Source organism: Calidris pugnax, unplaced genomic scaffold (assembly GCF_001431845.1).
Source record: "Calidris pugnax isolate Ruff unplaced genomic scaffold, ASM143184v1 scaffold60, whole genome shotgun sequence".
In the NCBI taxonomy this organism is placed as follows: Eukaryota; Metazoa; Chordata; class Aves; order Charadriiformes; family Scolopacidae; genus Calidris; species Calidris pugnax.
In genome coordinates, this window is record NW_015090831.1 from 4,282,065 (window position 1) to 4,303,270 (window position 21,206).

The window sequence follows — 21,206 nt, forward strand, 5'->3', positions numbered from 1 at the left end:
TAAACCATTCTATGATTCTGTGACTCACCAAGGCCAATAATTTTTGATAAAAAGTATGCTTTAGTTGCCCTGATAAAAACACAGAGTGCCTGAGCTCAAAACATAGTGTCCCTGACAGTTACTGCAATCATTGGCACTTTGCTACTCTGCTCAGCTACACGAGGACGTCACTCATGGAGAGCTTCTTGAGTGCCTGAAATGATGACTGGGAAGCTAAAATGGACAAGATTATTATTTAGTGCAGCCAAAATATAAACTCTGGATTCCAGCACATAAATGTAAATACAAGCTACTTGGTTCTTCACAGCTATGAATAGATTTGGTGGGGAGGAACTCTTAAGGGACCAAAAAATCCCCACTGAAAGAAAGAAAAGTAATGGACATTATGTGGCTGAATAAATTATACTTAGGCAGGGGTGACTTAAAAAAAAAAAAAAATTTGAAGTTATTGTAATAAGATGTTTCCAACTATTTAACGTACTTTTTAAGATTAACTGAAGACATTTAATTTTGGATCAAAAAAAAATTTAAAGGTACTTACGAGGACAGGGTGCTCCTGCTTTCACTCCTGGAACAGATCAGTTTCAAAATCATTTTCCTTTTACCTGTAAGAATAAAGTAAGCAAACAAAAATACATTTCACTTGAAAACAAATTTTCTTTCTTTTTTTTTTTATTATTTGGTTGGGAGACCAATCTGAAAAATCCATTATCCACACAGTTACTTCTTTGTCTTAACCTCAAGATTTTTTTCCCTTTAAAGGTCAGTGTAAGCCTACCGCAAGTTCTTTAATGAGAAAATTGCTTTATCCACTTTAAAACACAATCATTTTCTGGGTAATCCGGCCTTGGAAAATGAAACGATTTTTCAGAGAGAAGAAAGCTGTTTTTCAGACTTGGCAGTTTATCTAAAAGAAACGATTTCCCAGGCAGACACAAGGGTGGCCTTATTGTCATGGAAGTCGCTTCAAAAATTAGCTGGTGACTTACCAGTGGGAAAACTTCAATGGATGTAATTATTAATTTAAAAAGAACGTACTTTACAGTATTATATTTATGTAATACTATCAGATATTAGTAACATAGAATCTGAAAGCAAGCTAAATAATAGCACAAATAAATATTTATAGTGTATCTAAGTGATCTTAAATTACCTCCGCCATCACCAACGTCCTACTTTGATATTTTCATTGATAGAAAGGGACATTTTTTATTGCATAAAAAGCTTGCTAACAGCTTCAATTCACGGAGGGATTTTTTTTCTGCCTCTTCAGATCCTGTTCCCTTCGGGAGCGTTTGTGCGAGCCGACGTGAGCGAGTGGGGAATGGGTTTGACGGTGAGGACACCGGGCAGAGACTTCAACAACACCAGAGGTTTGTGTGGCCTCTTCGACGGGATCAGCCACAATGACCTGAGCGATGTGCCTGAGGAAGACTTCATAGAGGAGTGGAGGTACAAAGCCAGAGGATCCCAGCTGGGGACATGCTCTGTAGTGCTCGTTGATAGGTCTATTTCATTACATACTCCTCTAGTGACCTGACAGAAAGATGTGTGGAATCCAGTGAGGAAAGCCTGGAGACCATGACCATCCAAATAGCTCAGGGGATTAATTTTCAGCCAGCACAATACACGTAAACACTTACTGAGAGAGAAGTTTTATATTCACAAGTGATGTCACGTTAACAGCTGTGTTAAGATCCCACTCAGCTGTGAAAAAAAGATGCGGTTCTCACCCACACTAGAAAATGTAGATAACTGACAATAGGGATTAATTAAGGGTTTGGTATTTCCCTTGTTCTTTTATTCCTGAACACTAATTACAATATGTGAGTATAGATTAAATGTTACATTTTGACAAACTGTGGTAATATATATACCATGCTAAAAACTCAATATCTACTCTATTAATGATAACAGTGAGCTCTAAAAAAACTTGCACTTCCTGAAATAGATGGTCTGGAACCAGGAGTCTGCTGCTTTGATATATCCCTGTCCCTCTCCCTGTCTCCATCCCTCTCCCTATCCCTATCCCATATTTTAATTCCTGCTGCTTACCTCTGAACGTACCGAATAGGTGCTCCCAAAATTAAAATATTTGGTTGACAGTGTAGGCTTATTTGTGAAGTGTGTTTTGCAATTAAGGAAAAATAAGGCTAATCACCTTAACATACCACTTAATCTGTAAACGGAAATTTAGCACAATCCTATAGGAAGAAGAAATTCTATAGCCATTGTATTTCAGGAAAAAACCAAACACCTCTACAATATTCTAGATGTATTCAATGGACCTTAATAATGGCTATTTAATGGCAATTTTGACCTGTCATTACAAATGGCACCAGCTAGAAGTCATCAGCCATTTTTATCATCTTAATAATGTGATAATCAGTCAAAGCTTGCTTCTGGGAAGGAAAATGGAGAAATAGTTTGGCGCAAGAATGACCAACTGCTGACTATATAAAGAGGGGCTAACAAGGTCCTTAGGAGGATCTGTTCAAAGCAAGTTTGCTGAAAGATCAGAAGCCAAAGCACAATATATAGGAATTTACTTATAAAACAGTGAGGAATTTCTTAGCGCTCAGCACATACGATGAAGATACTTCAGAGAAGGCAGGAAAAGCTCCTGCTACATGAGAAGGGCAAGAGGGGTGAGGAGTTTCACCTTGCAGTACTCCCAAGGATGGATTCTCAAGGACCTTCAGAACCCAGTTAAATAACAACTAAGCCATGGAAAGGCTAAGGCCACCTCCAGAGGAGTCTGGATCAGTCTCTGATCCACCCACGGAGAAACGGCGCAGTAAAATACAAAACCTGGAGGGTGATTTTTCTGCTGCTGTTTTTCATTTCATTTAAATACCCTGAAAGCATGTTAGGTTTTCTCCAGCACCTGAAGCTAGAGTGAGTGCTCACCATCTGGCAGTTCAGCTCTTTCCCTGACTCCCACCTATCTCAAGCAGCTGCAGGGCTCTGAATGGCACAGATCTGTTTTAAACATCAGCTTTCCAATGCAACTTTTAAACAATAAAACAACATCAGAGCCTCCCAGCCCTTAAATAACATATGGACAAGGAAGAGCTGAATTTTAAAGCATGCATTTTAAGTAGGTAAAATACATTTTTCAAACCATTTTTCTAATCTTCTGAGAAACCAGCAGCAATGCTATTAATTTTGAACCCTGTCCCTATAATAGCATACAACTCAGTTAGAAAAACTTGTCTTTGGTTCTTCCTTGATTATAATGGGCAACTAATAGGAGTGACAGTCCTCTCATCTTATACAGGGGACAGAAGGCACATCCTGGCTCACTGACAGGCTCTCAGTGTGTGTACAGCTGCAAGGAAGGATGGGGTTTTCAGTGCCTCCATCCGTCCCATACCACACAACCCTGTCCTGTTGACCAGAGCTGACCAAAGGAAGAAATCTGGTTTCATGTAAGAACAGCGAAGAAATTTGTTTCAATAAAATATCATGGCAAATGAATTGCATTTTACTGGAATTTTCATTTGCATTTTAACTTTCTGTCCCAATTCTAGACAGGTTTATGTGATTTTTATTATTTATTAAATATGAGATATTTACCTAGACCCTCTAGTTTATTTAGTGTTCCCTCAAAGAAAGAGCTAGTTCTGCTGCCTTAATTTCACTTTACAGTTAGTTCATGATACAAGGCTGGGCACCTTCAGCTGCAGGTAGCCCCACCATGCAAAGCCAGAGGAACAGCGCATGCAGGATGCCCACTCAGATGCTAAACTGCATTGTCCTGAAGACCAGAGGTGTTTTTAGTGCTCCCTCAATCACCAACTAGAACCAGAGGAACCAGTGCATGTAGGATGCCCACTCAGATGCTAAACTGCATTGTCCTGAAGACCAGAGGTGTTTTTAGTGCTCCCTCAATCACCAACTACATTTTATTTTCCTAGACAGTAGGAAAGGGCAGAAGAGCTTGTGCATTTCTGCAAGCATAGAAGTATTGTATCCTTCTCTGCCTGCACGTTGGGTTAAACGGGTTCAAAAATATCTGGGCTCTTGTTTCAGAAAGACAAACTGGTTCATATTGCCTGTGTCACCGTGATGTTTTATGTAAAAGTAGTATTGTATGAATAATCAAAATAATGATGTCATATATGCCATTTTCAATATAAATTGGAAGAATCAAATGAAGGCAGATATGCTTCCTGCAACACAATCTAGTGTCTTACTCCAAAACTTTAGCAAATACTTTTACTTTTATGCTTTTGCTTTTATGAAATATTTACATTCTGGCTGCAAGGCAAAATTAATGCCAAAGTAATTTAGATTTTTGGTGATATTTCAAATTTGTCTGGAAATAAAGTGCTGCCAACTATTGGGACAAGAAACATATCTTTTTCTATGAAGCTCCAGGATTCCTCTCATGCTGCACAACTAAGATCAATAAGAGATCTTGTGCTCCTGAAATTTCCACAGAAACTTTAATCATGGCTGTTTATGCAAACTGAACTCTTCCAGAAGTTAATCCATCATTAAAGCTGGACTAAATTAAAAAAGGAAAAACAATATCACCTTACCTGATGTGGTAGCCTAGCCCTATGATCAATAGAACACTGCTTTATGTCAAAAGAAAAACTCATAGAAAGCTCTATTAAAAGACAAGAATGAAATGAAGTATATATAAAAAATAATAAAGGAAATAACATTTAAAAGAAAATACAGAGTGATCCAAGTCTTAGAGGAAACTCTTGGTAAGGAGGGCACAGTCAAACATATCAAGATGATTTTCATAATAAAGCATTTCAAACAAAAATATCTTTTTTTTTTTTTCATTCTCCAAGCTGTATCTGAGTCACATCAGGGATAAGTCCAAGGCCTTATTTCATTTGCAATATGTAAAGGGTAACCTGCACCTTAGAGAAAGTTCTGTGAAGAGAAGTCAAGCAGTTAGGCAACGCTCCAGCAAAGCACTTAAGCATCTGTTACTAAAACGTCCCAATGTAGTGCTAAGAAAACGTACAGGACAAGTCAAGAAGGACAGTGCAAAAGTGACTAAAGAAAACAGAGATTAAACTTGAGCATTTTCTTAAGTACTTTGGTAGAGTGGGAATTTATACATTCCCAGCCTCAGGGAAAGAAAGTTTACTTGGTATTATAGGCTAATTTGTTTTAAGTTTCCTCCCTGTAATCTCTTTCTATTTTTAAACCAGAATACCTCCAGGGAAAAGTTTATTTGACAAGACTCCAGCACCTTCTGAGGGGATGCAAAGGAAAAATTACTGCAGATGTCAGAAGGAGAGCACTAAGTCTGCGTCCACAGTAAACACACCGAATGGCTTTCAGGCTCCTTTCCCCCCGTCCTCTGGTTGCCATTATGATCACGCAGATTACACCTTTGCAATTCCCTATCTAGACGTTACGTCAGAGTTTTTCACTCGCTCAGGAACAGAGTCTACTCTAAGAAAAGATGAGAAACTATCAACCAACTCTTTTGATAAAAGATACCTGCCTAAATCAATCCAAAAGCGCGGTGGCCCCGAGGACCGATTAAAACCCCTTGCACACAATGTTTTCATGAAAAAGAACAGTTCCATTAACTCTACCAAACAAACTGAAGACCTACAGAGAATAAAAAGGCAAGAAAACTATTATGAGTACTCGTCCTTTCACCCCTTACATGGCCCGAGCCAGAGAGACTCAGAAAGCTTTGCATATTTTTTCCCAGAGGATTACTTTGAAGGGATTCGAACGAAACTCCCACTGGCATGGCCCACTCCCAATGGCCTAACTGCCTCCAAAGCTCGGGAGATTTGCCACCAAGTTCTTGCAAATTCCACCATTGGCCGAGTATGTAAAGGTCTTCTTGGAAAACAGCTGAATGAGGCAATTGATATTTGCCTTTTAGATCTGCAGCTCAAAGATGACGTGGCTTGGGTGAGGGCACTGATAGCCCTCTTGGAAAATGAATGTGAAAGAAGAGTGCTAGGAAACAGAAACAGAGTGTTTCATGTAGGAAACCAGCCATCTGCTACCCAGGAAGAAATCCTCACCGTCCTCCGGTGCCCTGCTTTCTGTAACGGCAATGGACAATGTACAGAACTGGGCTGCCAGTGCTTTGAAGACCACAGCTCCTATGATTGTAGCATTGCCAAAAGTAAGTAAAAAATTCCGTTTGTTCCTACCCTGCCCATCTTTCCATAGTACTAGAGTTATTAGGTAGAACATCTGCACAGAGTTGTTTGCTCTTCAAACAGTGCTACCAGTAAGATATTTGATGAATTAGTAATCAGTTTTTGACCTTGAAGAGCCGATCAAAATATCTGGTTGGCTGGTCCTTCACTTTTTCGCCTCAGTAACTTTTTAAAAATGGATTTTACAAGCCCCTTAGCAAATTGGTTTTGCAGAAGTGATTTTTTTTACATCTGATCTATCACCAGCATGCTGACAAGCAAGCTTCTGACAAAAAAGAGGGTCCTGCTCACCTTGTGGTCAATATTCATGTTAACACTGCATAGATATGTCTTTCTTTTTTTTTTTCTGATCAACAGAGAATAAAATTCGAAAATTAATTTCAAACACTGTAGTGGTAAGAAGAAAAAAAATTAAAAGTGACAAAATGAACAGGTAACATTGACAAAGCCATGAAATAGCTGTAGGACATATTCAAACCTACAGATCAGATTCTGCAAATATTTATGAATTACATTTACACAGGACACTATCCTGCTAGGTTTGTTTCTTCTTTACAGTTCAGCTTTTCAATGGATAGATCCAAGTCCAATGTGAGCACTGACAGTGCTTGAAACTAAGCACACGCAAAAATGTTAGCATTAATTTCAAAATGTAAGCCCTGTCTCAGCAAACCCCATAAGCTTATGTCTGAAGTTACAAAAAGGTACTTAAGGCTCAGCCGTACAGTTGAGTTCCTGCAGCTTAAGAAGTAACTGCATTTCAGCTAAGCTGAAATGACAAGGTATGCTCTCTTAACCCGTCCCAAATGTGAGGGGAAAGCCTTTTTCTATGATGTTTAGGCTAACGGACATTATTCTGTATTTAGGACAGGCAAAGCTCATATCTAGTGTCAGTCACCATGGTTTAGCTGAGACATCCGAATCTCCATCCCAGCCCTGGGAACTCAGCCCCACATCTGATACCCCAACGTGTTTACTGGTCAGGTTGGGATTATACATGTGCTTCATAACAAACTTATCTGATTTATAAAGGGCTAAAATATATCCTGACATTTGTTTTTTGGTAATGGCAGGCTAAAATTTGCAGGACCAATTCTTAAATTTGGAGGAATTCGTTCTCTCTCACACAGAGAACAATTGACACCAGTGACTGAAAAACGAGTTGAGCAATTTTGCAGTAATTGTCCAGTAAACAATGTTCAGTAATTCAATGTTTAACTTCATTTCTCTGCCATACGGTCAGGTTAGGGGGGATGTTTAGACCAGATTTTTAAATTTTGTTTTACTTTGCTATGGTTGAAATCCTTCAGATTACAGGAAAATAACTTCAATATGACCTTTCAAGTAAAAGCTAATGGCACCTTGTCTTCTTGCTGCGACATCAAATATAAACAAGAAGGGAGTACAGAGCGTGGCCTGAGATTGCACAGGGAGGTGAGAAGTGGAAAACAAACATACATCAGCTGTGACAAACACACCATAAGCCATCACTGCTCCCTGATCTGGCTGCTTTGTCTGTCTCCAACTGCCTTTGCTTCACTTTTCTCTAGTTGAGGAAAATGCGGTAGTTGGTCATTGCTTCAAATCACTTCTCTTTTGTGAGTCTGGCTTATTAGAGTTCAAAGTACATCAAATTATTCCCTCCAGTTTTCCAAAGAGTCACTAGTAGCCTGATTCCCTCCAGCCCCACTCACCTGGAGACCAGTTCCACTGCTACAGGGCTCCTGGGAGGTCTCTGCAGAGTGAGAGTTTTTAGCATGGGCATCCTCACCTGTGGTCCCTGGGGGAAGCGACCTTGGTGTTGGACCCACAAAACAGCTGCACTCTGACAATTAGGAAAGTATAAATTTCTCTTGGTGTTCTTACAGCTCCCTTTCTGGGGATGGATTCCTTAGTGTCATGACAAAGTTAACATTGACAGCTTCAACATTTTTCCTAACATAAGGCAGGAGGACCTTTTACAAAATTCCCATGCAGCTTCCCCAACATTTCAAGGGCAATATTTGATTTAAAAGGTGATGGGCCCTTGTGCTCTCCATCATGTATACAACCCACATTATCTTAGCTGCAGCTAAGGACTTTTTTTTTTAGCTAATACCTGCAAAATATTTTCTGTGAGTGTAAAGTTTAAGTAAAAATATTTTTTTTTATTTAAGAAAACCTACAGAACACATTAATAATAACTACTTCAGGACAGGAATGCTTTCTAGATAACTAAAGTGAGCTCAGAAGAGAAAGCATTAAATCAAAATGTAGCTGAAATTGCCTTTTTGAGCCACCAGTATTTATTTTTCTCTTGAGGAAAAGGTAGTGGCATAACTCTCGGATGTGCAGCGTATGTCTTCCCAAGGGTGCATCTGACCCAGGGAACATTTACCATCCATTTTTCTTTTTCCACTGTACTAGTGAGGTTATATGCTGCCCTCTCATCAACTGTCCATCTCCAGAGGTGTAAGACAACAGTCGTTCGTGGTATATTCCACACCATGAACATACACTGGGAACTCGCACATTTGTACAGAAGAAAAAAAAAAATCTAAAAAAACTCCCAAATGTCATAACAGACTGTTATAAAAGGTAGTGGAATTAACCTTAATCACTGAAATTGTCTCTGCAAGATACAGATTTATTTTTTTCTATTTGTAGTCTATCTACCAACTTGAACAGAGGAAAACCCTGAACCTGCAGTATGGTTCATGGGGATAGACCCTTCAGCCCATGGAAAAATCTGAGGTGTTTTATGCATGACAATGAGGTTCTTAATGACGAACTGCTGTAGACAATAGAGCTACTTAGCAATTCATTCTGTGTTCCACAACCTAAGGAAAATATTTATTCAAAACATTTTACAATCTGTTTTTCATTAAAGTGGGGGAAAAAAGTAGCTGCTTAAACAAATATAACTAAAAAAAATTTTGCCCACAGACTAATGAAAAAAAACCCAAAACATTAATATTTTTGAGAATTTTCTTGTTAAAGAAAAAATCCTCTTTAATATAAAAGTCTGGGGGGAGACTGGCTGGATTTAGTTTGGTTTGTTGTTTTTTTTCCCCAAAAATGAAGACACGCAAAATGAAGTAAAAATAAAAACAAAAAGAACCATTTCCTGACCAAATTTACCTAAGACTTCACAGTATTTATAAATGGGAACAACGGTGATCAGGAGAGTTAAAAATATCTCTGTAACAGGGGTTCCACAAATGCAAAACACTTCAGAAAATGTACCTTTGAACCCATAAATTGCTATTGCTTGACTCCTCCCCAAGCGTGTTGCCAGAAGGTTCCTCAGTTTCCCCATGTGATGGGTGAGTGGGAGGCACGACGAATTTCCTCTGATATCAGTGGGAATGCCTTGAAGACTGTCATCACATCAGTCTGTTAAAGAGCAGGGCCTGCTTTAGTCTGGGGAACAGGATATTGAAAATTAGCTTTGCAGCATGTTCAGTGGATATTCACCAGGTTTTTAGTGAAGACCATTACACTAATTTCTGAGTGTTTGACCTTATGTCCGTGCAACAATCTTTGAATGTTACTTCTGAGTACATGTAGTACCTGTGACCTGGATGTCAGAAAATATCTCCTCACCTAAGTACAGACAGAGGTACGTAATAATTTAGAACAACGGACTCCAAATTTTTCCACAGCTTCTCATTTACTACAGAAGGTTATACTTGTCTTACAACAGCCCAAAGTCAGGGCTTTGGACCTTGGAAACTGAGCTGACTGTAGTGCTTTTGGAAAGTAGTGGTGTGCAGGGTGATCTAAAACACAAGGTTCTGAATCCCATCCCCTGAAGTAACCCTCTCCAGCTTTAGGATCCCTTGGAGAAACATTTGGAACACTCCTTACAGGACGATCAGTAATTTAATCTGGAAAATTCAGTTGTAATTCTTGATATCAGACATGAAAGCATACTTGATAAAGTAGAAATTAAGAACAAGATGTGTCATCTGGTACTCATTCCTCCTCCTCTCCCAGATATCCTCTAGAAACTTAAGCTGGACTGGTGAAACACCAGTACATGCTGGGAGGGAGGTGGCTCAGGCAACCACAGCAGCAAGCAGGACCTGGCTGCTGGGTTAGTCCATCCCTTGTGCTACTGGTGTGGAGATAATGGGGTGAAGAAACATTCGAAGTTCAAGCTGCCTTTGAGCAAAATTGGGGCAAAAAATATTCCAGAAAAATTAAAATAAATCCAGGATAACAACTGGCGCACACTTAATTTGCAGAACCTTCTCCTTTGTCTTCAGCATAACAGTAGAGAAGCTAAGAGAAGACTTTGTAAAAGAAGTTGCTCTCAACATTAACTTTGGAGAGGGAAAACTACTGCCCCAGTCTAGAGTGAATCAATGCAATGAACTGCAATGACCTCCATGTATTACAGACTATTTATGAGTTAATTTATGAGTGATCTAGAAAATTTTTTCTCTATACACAAAAATACAGAAACTGTGCCTTTATTGAAGTACCTGATCTTGAAAATGCAATGTAAAGCAGATCTATACACCCAGGCAGAGGTCAGATCCCCTACAAGGAGAAATAAAATCTTAGTTCTGGCATGCCAATCACTTCGACATTATAATACTTAGAAAAGGTCAGCTAGTTAATTTGGTACAGACAAGGAAGATAAGTATTAGTGTGAGATTCACCTTTAGCTGTTCTTGATTTTTGAGTTTTATTCACAGCATTTTTTAAAGATATTTGCTTGGTTTTACATTTCACAGGCAGAAATGTTGTAATCCCTGTTTGCAGGGCCAGGCACTACAGTATCACACAATAATGATGTGCCTCTCAAACGGCAGTTCAAAAGGCAGGAAGTCTTCAGAACTGAAATCCTGTTGACGTCACTCAAGCCAGGATTTCACACCAGAAAAGGCTCTTAGAGATGAAGAATTAAGATCAGTCTCAGAAATAAAGCTGTGTGTTCCAACGGGAACAGCTTGAGCCCCCTAACTGGCAGCCCCAGCGTCCTGACCCGGCTGGCAGTGGGCAGGCAATCACCATGAGCAAGCACAGGCAGGATAAGCTTTTGGGCTTTTGTACTAATAAGTAGAAGTTCTGTAGGAAGGAAAGAAAAGGAGGAGAAATTAAGAAGTGATTTAGGTTTCCGCAGGACATATAAAACTGCTGTCGCTTTCACTTCCTTTTAAAAAGACAGGACCAAAGAAGCAGAAGAATGTATGCTGATTTTGGAAATGTGAACTCCCAAATGCCGTTCTTAGGACAAAGTTATTTTCCAGGAGAAGTTACATGAGTAATGAAGGAGAAGGCAACTCCTTTTGCTGGCCATATATTTTCCCATTAGCTCCAAAACAAATCTCCGTCTAATTTCTCAGGCTGGAATTATATATGTGAATTAAAACTCCCCCAAGATCAAGGAGGCCATCAACATAATTCAAATATCTTTTCCAAGGTCACTCAATCTCAGCTGTGCTGCCAATACATAATAATGTGTTCTGCCACAGGTTTTGACCAGCACACAAACACAAAAAGTTGGCCATGCAGTATTTTTAGGGTGCAGAATACAACCCAGAACACATTTGGGATAACTTTAAATGAAAACATGTAGAAAGAGAGAAGACACAAAGTGTGGCTTGCAGACTCCTCTGCTCTGCCTGACTCCAACAGGAGCAGTCCAGGTGGCCAGAGCTATAATTATCCTCACATGAAAACTGCAATTTGGAGTTGAAAGGCACCTCTGAAATTTGGCAATGCTCCAGAAGCTTAGACTTTCTTAATGTTGCTTAACATTTCATAAACCACCCCCCCCAACACCTGTATAAGGTGCTTAAAATGTCATTACCACCTGTAATTAAATGTGGAATCCAATTACCGCAGATAGCAAATCAGGTTGGTGCTTACCATTTGTATATATTGACCATGTTGCTTATAAAAAAAAAAATCAGGACTAGTAAAGCACACATAGAGGGATGTAAAATGCAGATTGTATGAAGCTCTAAAGAGCAATTACAAGATAAAAGGTAATGAGGAATAATAAGGACAAATGAGTTTCAGTGAAGTAATGACACTTGAAGTTTGAATTTCTATGTGGAAAGTTCTGGAAAAAAAATAGCCAGCAAAGAAATCAAAGAAAGAAAAAAAGATGGTGAGAAGGTGAAAAGTTAACGCTTACTGAATGCACTTATGGATACCCCATTTTCATATCAGTAAACTTCAGTAGCATTATTAAGAAGTTCTGTGAACCCAACCAAATTTTCAGAGCCATGAACCACAATCACAAAGGTCCCTCACACCCATCTGCAACAGGGGTTACATAAATTACACCCTGTTATTTTTAGAATGATTATATAGGCCTTTCTGAATTTATAATACCGCTTTGGGCTGACTTTTGTTCGTGCGCCCTAATTCAATAATATTCATTAAAGGACCAACTATTTTTAAAAAATAATTATATTGAGTAACAGTATGGGGCCAGCTATTACAGTTCCTCAGGTGGGGTCTTCTGAACAAAGATGTGCCTCCACATGGAAGAATAAGCTCAGAGCTTTAATCAGGCCAGTCATGCAAGTTGAGGATGAAGTACGTATTATAGAAATCCCTCTGTTTATGTAATTGTGCTTTATTTTTAAGCTTAATTCCTGTTTTCAAGGACAAAACATGAGGGAGACATTTAAAGAAAAGATTTAAATTGTTTCGAGATCCTCAGGTGAATAGGGACAGAGTATTTCACTTTTCTACACCAAACATCTGCTTTGGAGATTTTGTATGGAAACATACTGGCTTTGAAATAAATATGTTTCTCCCACTTTTACCAGTTCAGTGCCTCTTTAAATTCCATATCATGGTGCCGTAATGATTATTTAAGGGCTGTTGGTCTGTCAAGTAAATAGTTACTTCTTGGCACATGTAATATGTGTTTTGCCAACACGAAACATCACAACAGCACAGATGGAGGCATTGGGGTGTATTGGGTCAATAGAAGTTCTCCTTGCATAAATTAGACTATAGAAAGTAAAAAACACATAATATACTTTTCAAAGTATATTTGCTTCTGTCTCTGCAACCAGCCTGTGGTGCTGGTGTGACCAGACCTTCAAGGGAGAACTGCATTTTGTATCACCATAAGGGCCTCAGAAATAGTTACCTGAAATTGTGGAATTTCTGTCTGATCCTCTCAACAGGAATTGATCGTCTTTTCAAATTTGTTTAGGTTAGTGAACAAACTAAAACCACAACCAATCTCTTTGCTAATACACAAAACAGTTTAGATGGTAGAGAGGATGCAATACATTTTAAGAATTAATTGTACCAATTTTTCAAAATTGGATTTCAAAAGAAGAGTCAAACATGCTTAAGAGCAGAGCCAACACCATACTTACTACTTTTAGACTTTTCTGGCCAAAATAGAGTTCTATTACTATTTAAAAAAAAAATCAAATACCATTGTTCTTTAAAAAGCTTTTTTTTCTTTTCAAATAATAAGTCATTAGGTTTAATTCTCCTCTTCATTATAATAATTCCACTGACTTTGGTGGACCTAGTATTAACAAAGTCACAGCTACTATTACTTTGATGAAGTTGACATTATCAAGAATAAATTAGTTCTCTTTTTACAAGAGCTCTTTTCTTTTTCCTTTTTTTTTGTAATATTAATTATTGAGTTTATCTATCTAGGCAACTGAGGGAGATTTGAAAATTTCCTGTCCCTATGCCCCCCACGTTCCCTCGAGTATGCACTTGTTCACTTGACAACTGGTGGACAGTAAGTGGGGCAGTGCTACTGTATTTTAGTTTGGAAGCTAACTCAACTGTCTCTTTCAAATACATTTTTCTTCAGTAATAACTTCTGTAAAGCAGGGAGTACTTCCTGCAGATCTTTATATACTGTTGTGACATAAAACACACTTTAATATGCCGCTTCTGTTCCACTGGGATTGTGTTCTTTACATAAAGCTTAAATATATTAAGAATATATTCTTACTTCCTTCAAGCTGACATTAAAGAAGTTTCACTAAGATAGCAATACTTTGTAAAAGAGGTTCTGTATAACTTGAAAATGAAAATCTTTCTTTTGAGATCTGTTACTTCCACTTAATATCAAATTTTTCCTCAGCTTACTGGATAATATTGGAAAACAGATAAAGAATAAATATGAAAATAAATATTATGGATCCCAAGATATTATTGGTTTCAGTAATTCAGCTTTTTCCTAGTTAAACCAATTTATGATTTAAAACTAAATGCAAACTGGAAAAAAATCTTTTAAATGTTTATTTACGAAACACACTTTCTTTCTCTCTGACATCTGCAGAGGAGTGATCCCCATCTGAGTGAACTACAAATCATAATAATAATAATGGAATCTTATATAAATAAAATTATTCTACAATATCTACACATCTGAGCCATAAAAATTTACACCAATAAAATATTTTTAGAATAAAAACAAAGGTGACATTATAATTACGAAAGGCATAACAAGTAGGCATCACGAGTAAGTATTAAGGTTTTGAGATTATTCATCTAAATAAATTTTTGAACATACCTGCTTTAGAAAGTATCATTCATGAGAGTTTAGAACTAATGAACACCTCCATCCACAAAAATGTTAGTAAGAAATACACAATCTGCAAAAGAAACATAGTTAAGTATCAAAAGAAACGAAAACTGTGAACCTAACCTATCATTGATGCGTCCTGACAGACACCTGTGTACTCCATTTTATATTGATGGATGCAGGTCTTCCCCAGTCAAATAAAACACATTTGTGGGTAACTCTTGGGGACTGACAAGCTTCGTGCTAGTTTTGAAGCTTTTCTTCTTTTCCTAGCAATTTCAGTTTACTTTTTGATGGTGCAGATGCAATAACCATGCATCTGAAAAGGCAAACATCAATACCAGCCTTAATCTACTGTTTTAGCTCCCAGTCCTTTCCATTCAAAGCACAGACCTGGCTGAGAGGGAAGAGTGCTATTAGCTTGATAGTTACAAAGTCAATAGAAACCGAATTTTAAAAGGATATCAAATCCTCATGATAAGGGACATGGAAGGTTGCATGCTCAGTGATCCATACTATTCCCTGCAAATCAGATCAGGGAGATTAGCCTTTTCTGGCGAATAGTTTATTTGCTTTAATGCAAAGCAGTGAAAGCAGTTCAGCGAAACATGTAGCTAAACAAAACAATTTTCTGAAGTATATAGGATTAAATGCTAGAAAAGTTTACAAAATTATATGTCTGATTTAAACTGACCAAAGCCAGACACTCCAGATGCATGCCTATAACTTCTTTACATCAGGCTGTTTGCAGGCGCCGCAGGCAATTTCAGCCTTGAATCTTGTTAAATCCAAAACAAAACAAAAAGCCCTGAACAAACAACCTCCCTCCCCAAATACTCACGCACACATGACAAGTAACAAATTCATACCAGTTTATGAGCTTTCAAGTTAAAACCTGCAAAAATTAAAAAAGGTCTGTTTTAACCTGACAAAAGCCAAAAATTCAGAGCAAACCTATAGCGCCTTTACATCATGGTTTATGTTGTGTAAAGAACGCTTAATCTACCAGTGCAGAATGTTCAACCAATTGTGAATAAAACCCCAAGTGTAATAACCAGACCTTATTCTGATTCACTAACTGTAAAGATGAGAAAATTACTAAAAACAACTAATTGGATTCTAGTGTGGTTGTAAGGACCATGATGGCACCCAAGAGCAGGCTGGTGGGCAAATCCCTTTGAGTGGCATCACTCCAGCCATTCCTGGGGAGCCATGGGGTGCTGCCAGGGGTCCTGTCCTGAAGAGCCTTTGAGGGACCAAACCTGAGACCTGCTCTGGTGTGCCAGAAAATGCCACATAGGTGCAAACAGATCCTACAGTTTACCACCTCTCGAGGCCATCTAGAAAAGAGCACACTACCCTTCCTTTCTATTGCTCAAGTAAATTGCTAGACAGCCTTTTAAGAAATAGAAGGATGAAATAAAAATAAAATGTCATAGTGAGTTTTCTAAAGCAAAACCAATCTACCATATTGTTGCAGCACATGGATGCTTTCTGAGTGAAGTTGAGCCACTCCATTTCTCACATGCAGTGAGTCCTTGCAAAATGCTTTTCCCATACTCTCCCAGGGCCCACTTCTGCAAATCCATCCTACATACCAGAGACCCTCAAAGCAAAAAAATCAGATTCACTCCATGTCAGCTAAAGATCATAGGTCTAAATTTTGCTAATAAGACAATCTCTTGTTTCTTTGAGAACTAGTTTTAGAAGCAGAAACAAACACACTCTCCATTTAGAAGCCAGGGAGGTCACCGATGCCCTAAACTCCTGGCAAACAGCTTATAGCTGCTAATACTTTTTCTTAGGGAGGATTTTCAGGTGAGCTTTGGGTTACAGATAGCATGAGTTCCAGAATAATGCATTCAGTAATTGTGTATATGATTGCTGTATTAACCCTACTTACAAAACGAAAGAAACACAATATTTATGCATGCATTTGAAAGGAGGCAGATTCGGACTTGCTCCATCCAGTTAACCCTACTTACAAAAGAAAGAAACACAATATTTATGCATGTATTCAAAAGGAGGCAGATTCGGACTTGCTCCATCCACGCTGGGAGATGACTAAGCATCAGTCTGCTCTGATCCAGAGCCCTCAGAGCTGCAATATCTGGATGTCTGCAATGGCACCAGCAAGCTTTGGCACAGCAGGTTGCCCAACAAGCTGTATGATTTGAAGGACAGGACAAATGGACAATATGGGCAATTTTCTTTTGCACTTCAGCAAAGCTGTGACCATACCCAGCACTTATGATCTTGACTTGCTTTTGATGACCTAGGTTGCTTATTTATTATCCCGACCAAGAAAAGCAGGGCAGCCCATTTCCTTATCTTTATTTGAACAAAATTCTTGCCAGTTTTACTTTCAGGTCTGCTGCTCCAGCCCAATGTTGTATGTGTAGCTTGCAAATACTGCAGAAGAATTTTTATTTGTGCTAGGGTACTTTTCTAATCAAAAGTAGACACCCAACATGAACCATATCCATCCATCAGTAAGACGGTAGTCTTACTACAATCAGTGTATTTTTGCAAGATTTTTTATTTTATGTTAACTGTCTCCATTTTACTTCTACATCTGTGCATACTTATTATTTACATAATTCACTACAACAAATATCTATAAAACCAATCATGTATTTATGCAGGGTTTTTTTTTATGTCTGTTATGTAGCCTGTGCTTCTTGTCAGGTTTGACTCATGTAAATGCTTACAGAGAGAAACCACGCTGTCAGCACAGCCAGCAGCTTTGAACTTGCTATTCTTTTCTGCAAATTCCTACTGGGGCTAAAGGAAGCGGGACCAGGAGGGTCCCTGCCTCTCAAGGGAGGCACAACACAGGCATTGAAAACCAAAAAGGACAGATCCCTTTCTTCTGTATAATCGCCTGAGGTCTGGAGGCCTTTTAGATGCAACCTTCAAGGCCAGAGTCCTCTCTCTTTTTGCATTCCAAGGCGGTTTTATTAAAACCTGAGATTTTTTCATTTTTTTTCCCCAACGTCTCCTGCTGTCCATCAGTATCCCAACGTGGTGCTCTACCAGGTAACAGAGGCATTTCAGGAGTGTTTATTTGATGTGCGTGCAGACCAGGCACTGGAAATGCATCGAGATGCCCATGTTTAAGCCAGTGCTCCAAATTTTAATCTACTGGTAAAAGTCAAAGTACATTTTTGGCCTATAGGCCATACAGAGAAAAGAAGGAGGATGTTCTGTCTTGAATTTTGTTATATTTTGGCATTCAAACTCCTAAATGTAAATTATTAACGTTCAAACAGATCATACTTTTTCACAAGCCTGTTCCACGCTCTGCCTGTTTTACCACAGATTTCCCTCCTGCCTCTCACTTGCCCCTCAACAGACATCAGACATCCATCCCGGGTCTCCACGACCTCCGCTTTCTCTGGATACCTGCCCTTTTGCCCTTCCTCTCACCTTTGTGATATTTCCCCGCTCTTTACTTTGCTCTTTCTCCCCTCCAGTCTTCTGCTGAACTACTCGCAGCTCTTTTGTTGAAGTTTTTTCAGGCTCTCTGGTATTTCCTTCTCACATCTCCACCTCTCTGGCCCGTGAGCATACTTCGTGCACAGGTTTATTAACTACCCATCTGCTAACTCGGGGAGGGATGAACAACAACCCAACACTGATTGTGTTTCCCTCAGCAAGAGTAGGATCTGCAGGGCTGACTACCCAGCTACAAACTGTCACGAGACTTTTCCAAAACTAAAGTCATCGAGATTTCACCTTCCATGTTAGGTTGAAACTACTTAATATATGTCAAATCAGGAAGGCAGAGGGAAAGACAGAGAGAAAACTATATTAAAAACAAATGCCCAACATTCCTGTGCCCATTAAATGTGCTATCTCATTTTAAAAACAGTTAGATAAAAATAAAGACTTTTTCAAAAACTGATGTACTGCCTACAGTGAGGTCTAAGCTCCGAACTCCAGTACCCAATTGTTTAAAAAGGAGTCTTTGTAATTACTTTCATTTTTCATCAGACTTTCCCCTCCTCTCTCTCTCTCAACACCCCCTGTGAAAGGTAAAAATCTGCACAGGGACTGCACCACCTCCTCAGTGCCACGTCTTCATCTGGCCAGAAATAAAGGAATAGACCATTAAATTACATATGTTCTCCCACACAAGCGTGCTGTGTATTCCTCCCATTGCAGTGCTCCCAGCTAAAGATGGCTGAGGTGACAGAAAGAAGCCCACTCAAACAACAGCTCAGTCCCCCTTTCTTCCCCACCTCATCAAGCTACGGAAAACACAAGGTGCACTTTTCTTCTGCAAAACTATCACCCCTTTCATCAGAATAAGAAATCTCATTTTCATCCTGATTAACCCACAACGTGGCAAATCTTGAGAGAAGAACATCCAAAGCATATATGGTGACGTTTCCTCCAGATTTAGATCAATTTACAGTTGTTGTACAAAAGTGTGTGCAGAATGGTTTGAGAGAAATAAATATGAAATGCTGTGCTGAGACTGTAAATGATTTCAAAAAGCATTGAGGCTGGATAACCTTGCCCTGACCCTGACATAGTGGTGTCATGGTCGTGTCAGGATGCTCATAAAGATGTAAAGAAACCCTTGGGAAAGCACGCCCGGCTCATCGACCACCAACCAACCTGAGAGGGCCTTCCTGGACCAGGAATGGCTGCAGGAGAGCACTCCTCTGCCTCACTCCTTTCCAGGCTATGAGATTTTACTTCACCCGCAGAAGCCTGAAAATCTGCAATGATAATGAAAATGTTAATGCAATCCCAGCTACCTCAGTACTAAGGGGACTAACTATTAAAATATCATGAAAAACATAATGAAGCTTTCTCTTTTTTTTTTTTTTTAAATTTTTATGCACTAACCACAGAAGAAGGCAATTTATCAAAACCATTCACTACATCTGACTAATAGTTTTGTACATTACAGGAATCCACAACTATCCGATGAATGCTGATAAGCTGTAAACCATTTCTCTTCTTGTAAATATTGCAAAGGGTCCAACAGTGCTGCTAATGCTGCTGCAATAAAATCAATAAAAAGAAAATAAACGGAAGAAAAGCTGAAAGCACTTCAGAAGTACAGAAAAAGTCTTTTCACTGTTTTTCACATTTATGTTGCTTTCCTTCCTTTCTCTGGAAAAACGAGAGTCATGCAGCTATGCTGTTATGGGCTGCAATCTGGTGGGATCACAGTGTTTAAACTGCATTCATCCCAGTTACAGCTTAAATGTACAGAGCCCTGAAGGAACAGCGAGGTGCTGGGGAAAGTTATCAACTCAGCCCAAGGCATGTTGCCCCTTGAATCAGAGCTGAACCAATGTACCATTAAAATATTAGGCGACACAGAGCTTCTGCTTTAGATAAGCTACAGCTCAGGGAAAACTGATGGGCAATATTGCTTTGCCAGAGCAGGGGCGATGGGGCAGGGAAGAGGAAAAGCTAAGCAGCCTCTCCCCACCATGTAACAGAGAAAACAGCTTGAGCTACACTGTGCTGGTGCACAACGTGCTTCCCAGGGGTCCTGGTCATGCCCCTGCTATTAAGTGGTGTTCAGGAAACAAGCAGCAAATCTGTTTTATATCATTTGTCATCCTAGTGGCTTCTCCTGACCATTAGAACTACAAATATTATCAATAAAAACACAAACCCATGGTCCTGACTGACTGCTGCCATTGACATAGGATGAGGGTTGTGCTATCCAAGTGTCAATGCAAATATCTGCCCAACTATATTTTTCTAAAGTAAAGATCTGAATTCTGCCATCCAATGGATTTGCATTTTGACTCTGTAAAACTAACCCCAATATGAAAGCAATGAGCAGTTTCAAATGGTGAATACCTAAAGCACAAATCAACCTTTACCTGAGAATCATAAAACATTTTAAAAGCAGTAATGGGTGAAATTCAACCTTGTAAGGGGACCAGCACAGGCTGTACATCACTTAAGCCCTACTTAAGGCTCAAAATAGGATTCAGGTGAAACTTAGCTGGTGCACCACATTTGTGCTGACACTGTGCAGAGCTGAGTACCACCCATTAATGACTTAACCCCTACAAGCAAGCATTCCTTTGAGGATCATTACTTTTATTGCATCCATAGCTTTTGGGGAAAAAAAAAAAAAAAAGACTATTTTTTGCACTGTTGTTTCACATTATGAGAGTCCTGGTGGCACGGTCACCTTCTATGGCATGACACCCTGTCCTCTCAGCTGTGCTCCCATCCTGTTACCTGGGTCAGCAGAAGTATTACCACCAAAGACCTTTTATCATGAAGCCGTGGCTTCAATTAATTGATTCCATGAACCGTATAATGCTCACTGATACATCTTGCAGCGCTGGGTGGGCAGAGCAATTACCCAATGGAGGTTTGCTGCTTCCCGTTTCAACAACTGCTACTCCTCTTCTCCAGAGAAATTCACAGGGGAGCAAAGAAGACCCCAAGGAAAAGAATTAAACCCAAACAACCAGGAACAACAACAAAATCTCTGATAAACCAGAACAGAGCAGCCAGTAAGTGATACTCTCTAAAGC

The 21,206-nt window shown here is 39.2% G+C and overlaps 1 protein-coding gene across 1 annotated transcript in view; it reads left to right on the top strand.

Moving 5' to 3' along the window:
• LOC106887538 (von Willebrand factor D and EGF domain-containing protein-like) overlaps positions 1–21,206 on the top strand; it is a 178,123-nt gene that overhangs the window by 84,184 nt on the left and 72,733 nt on the right. Inside the window, exons 10-11 of the mRNA XM_014941130.1 lie at positions 1,274–1,452; positions 5,181–6,124. Of these exons, the coding sequence (XP_014796616.1) occupies positions 1,274–1,452; positions 5,181–6,124 (1,123 nt within the window). The remainder of the gene's footprint in view (positions 1–1,273; positions 1,453–5,180; positions 6,125–21,206) is intronic.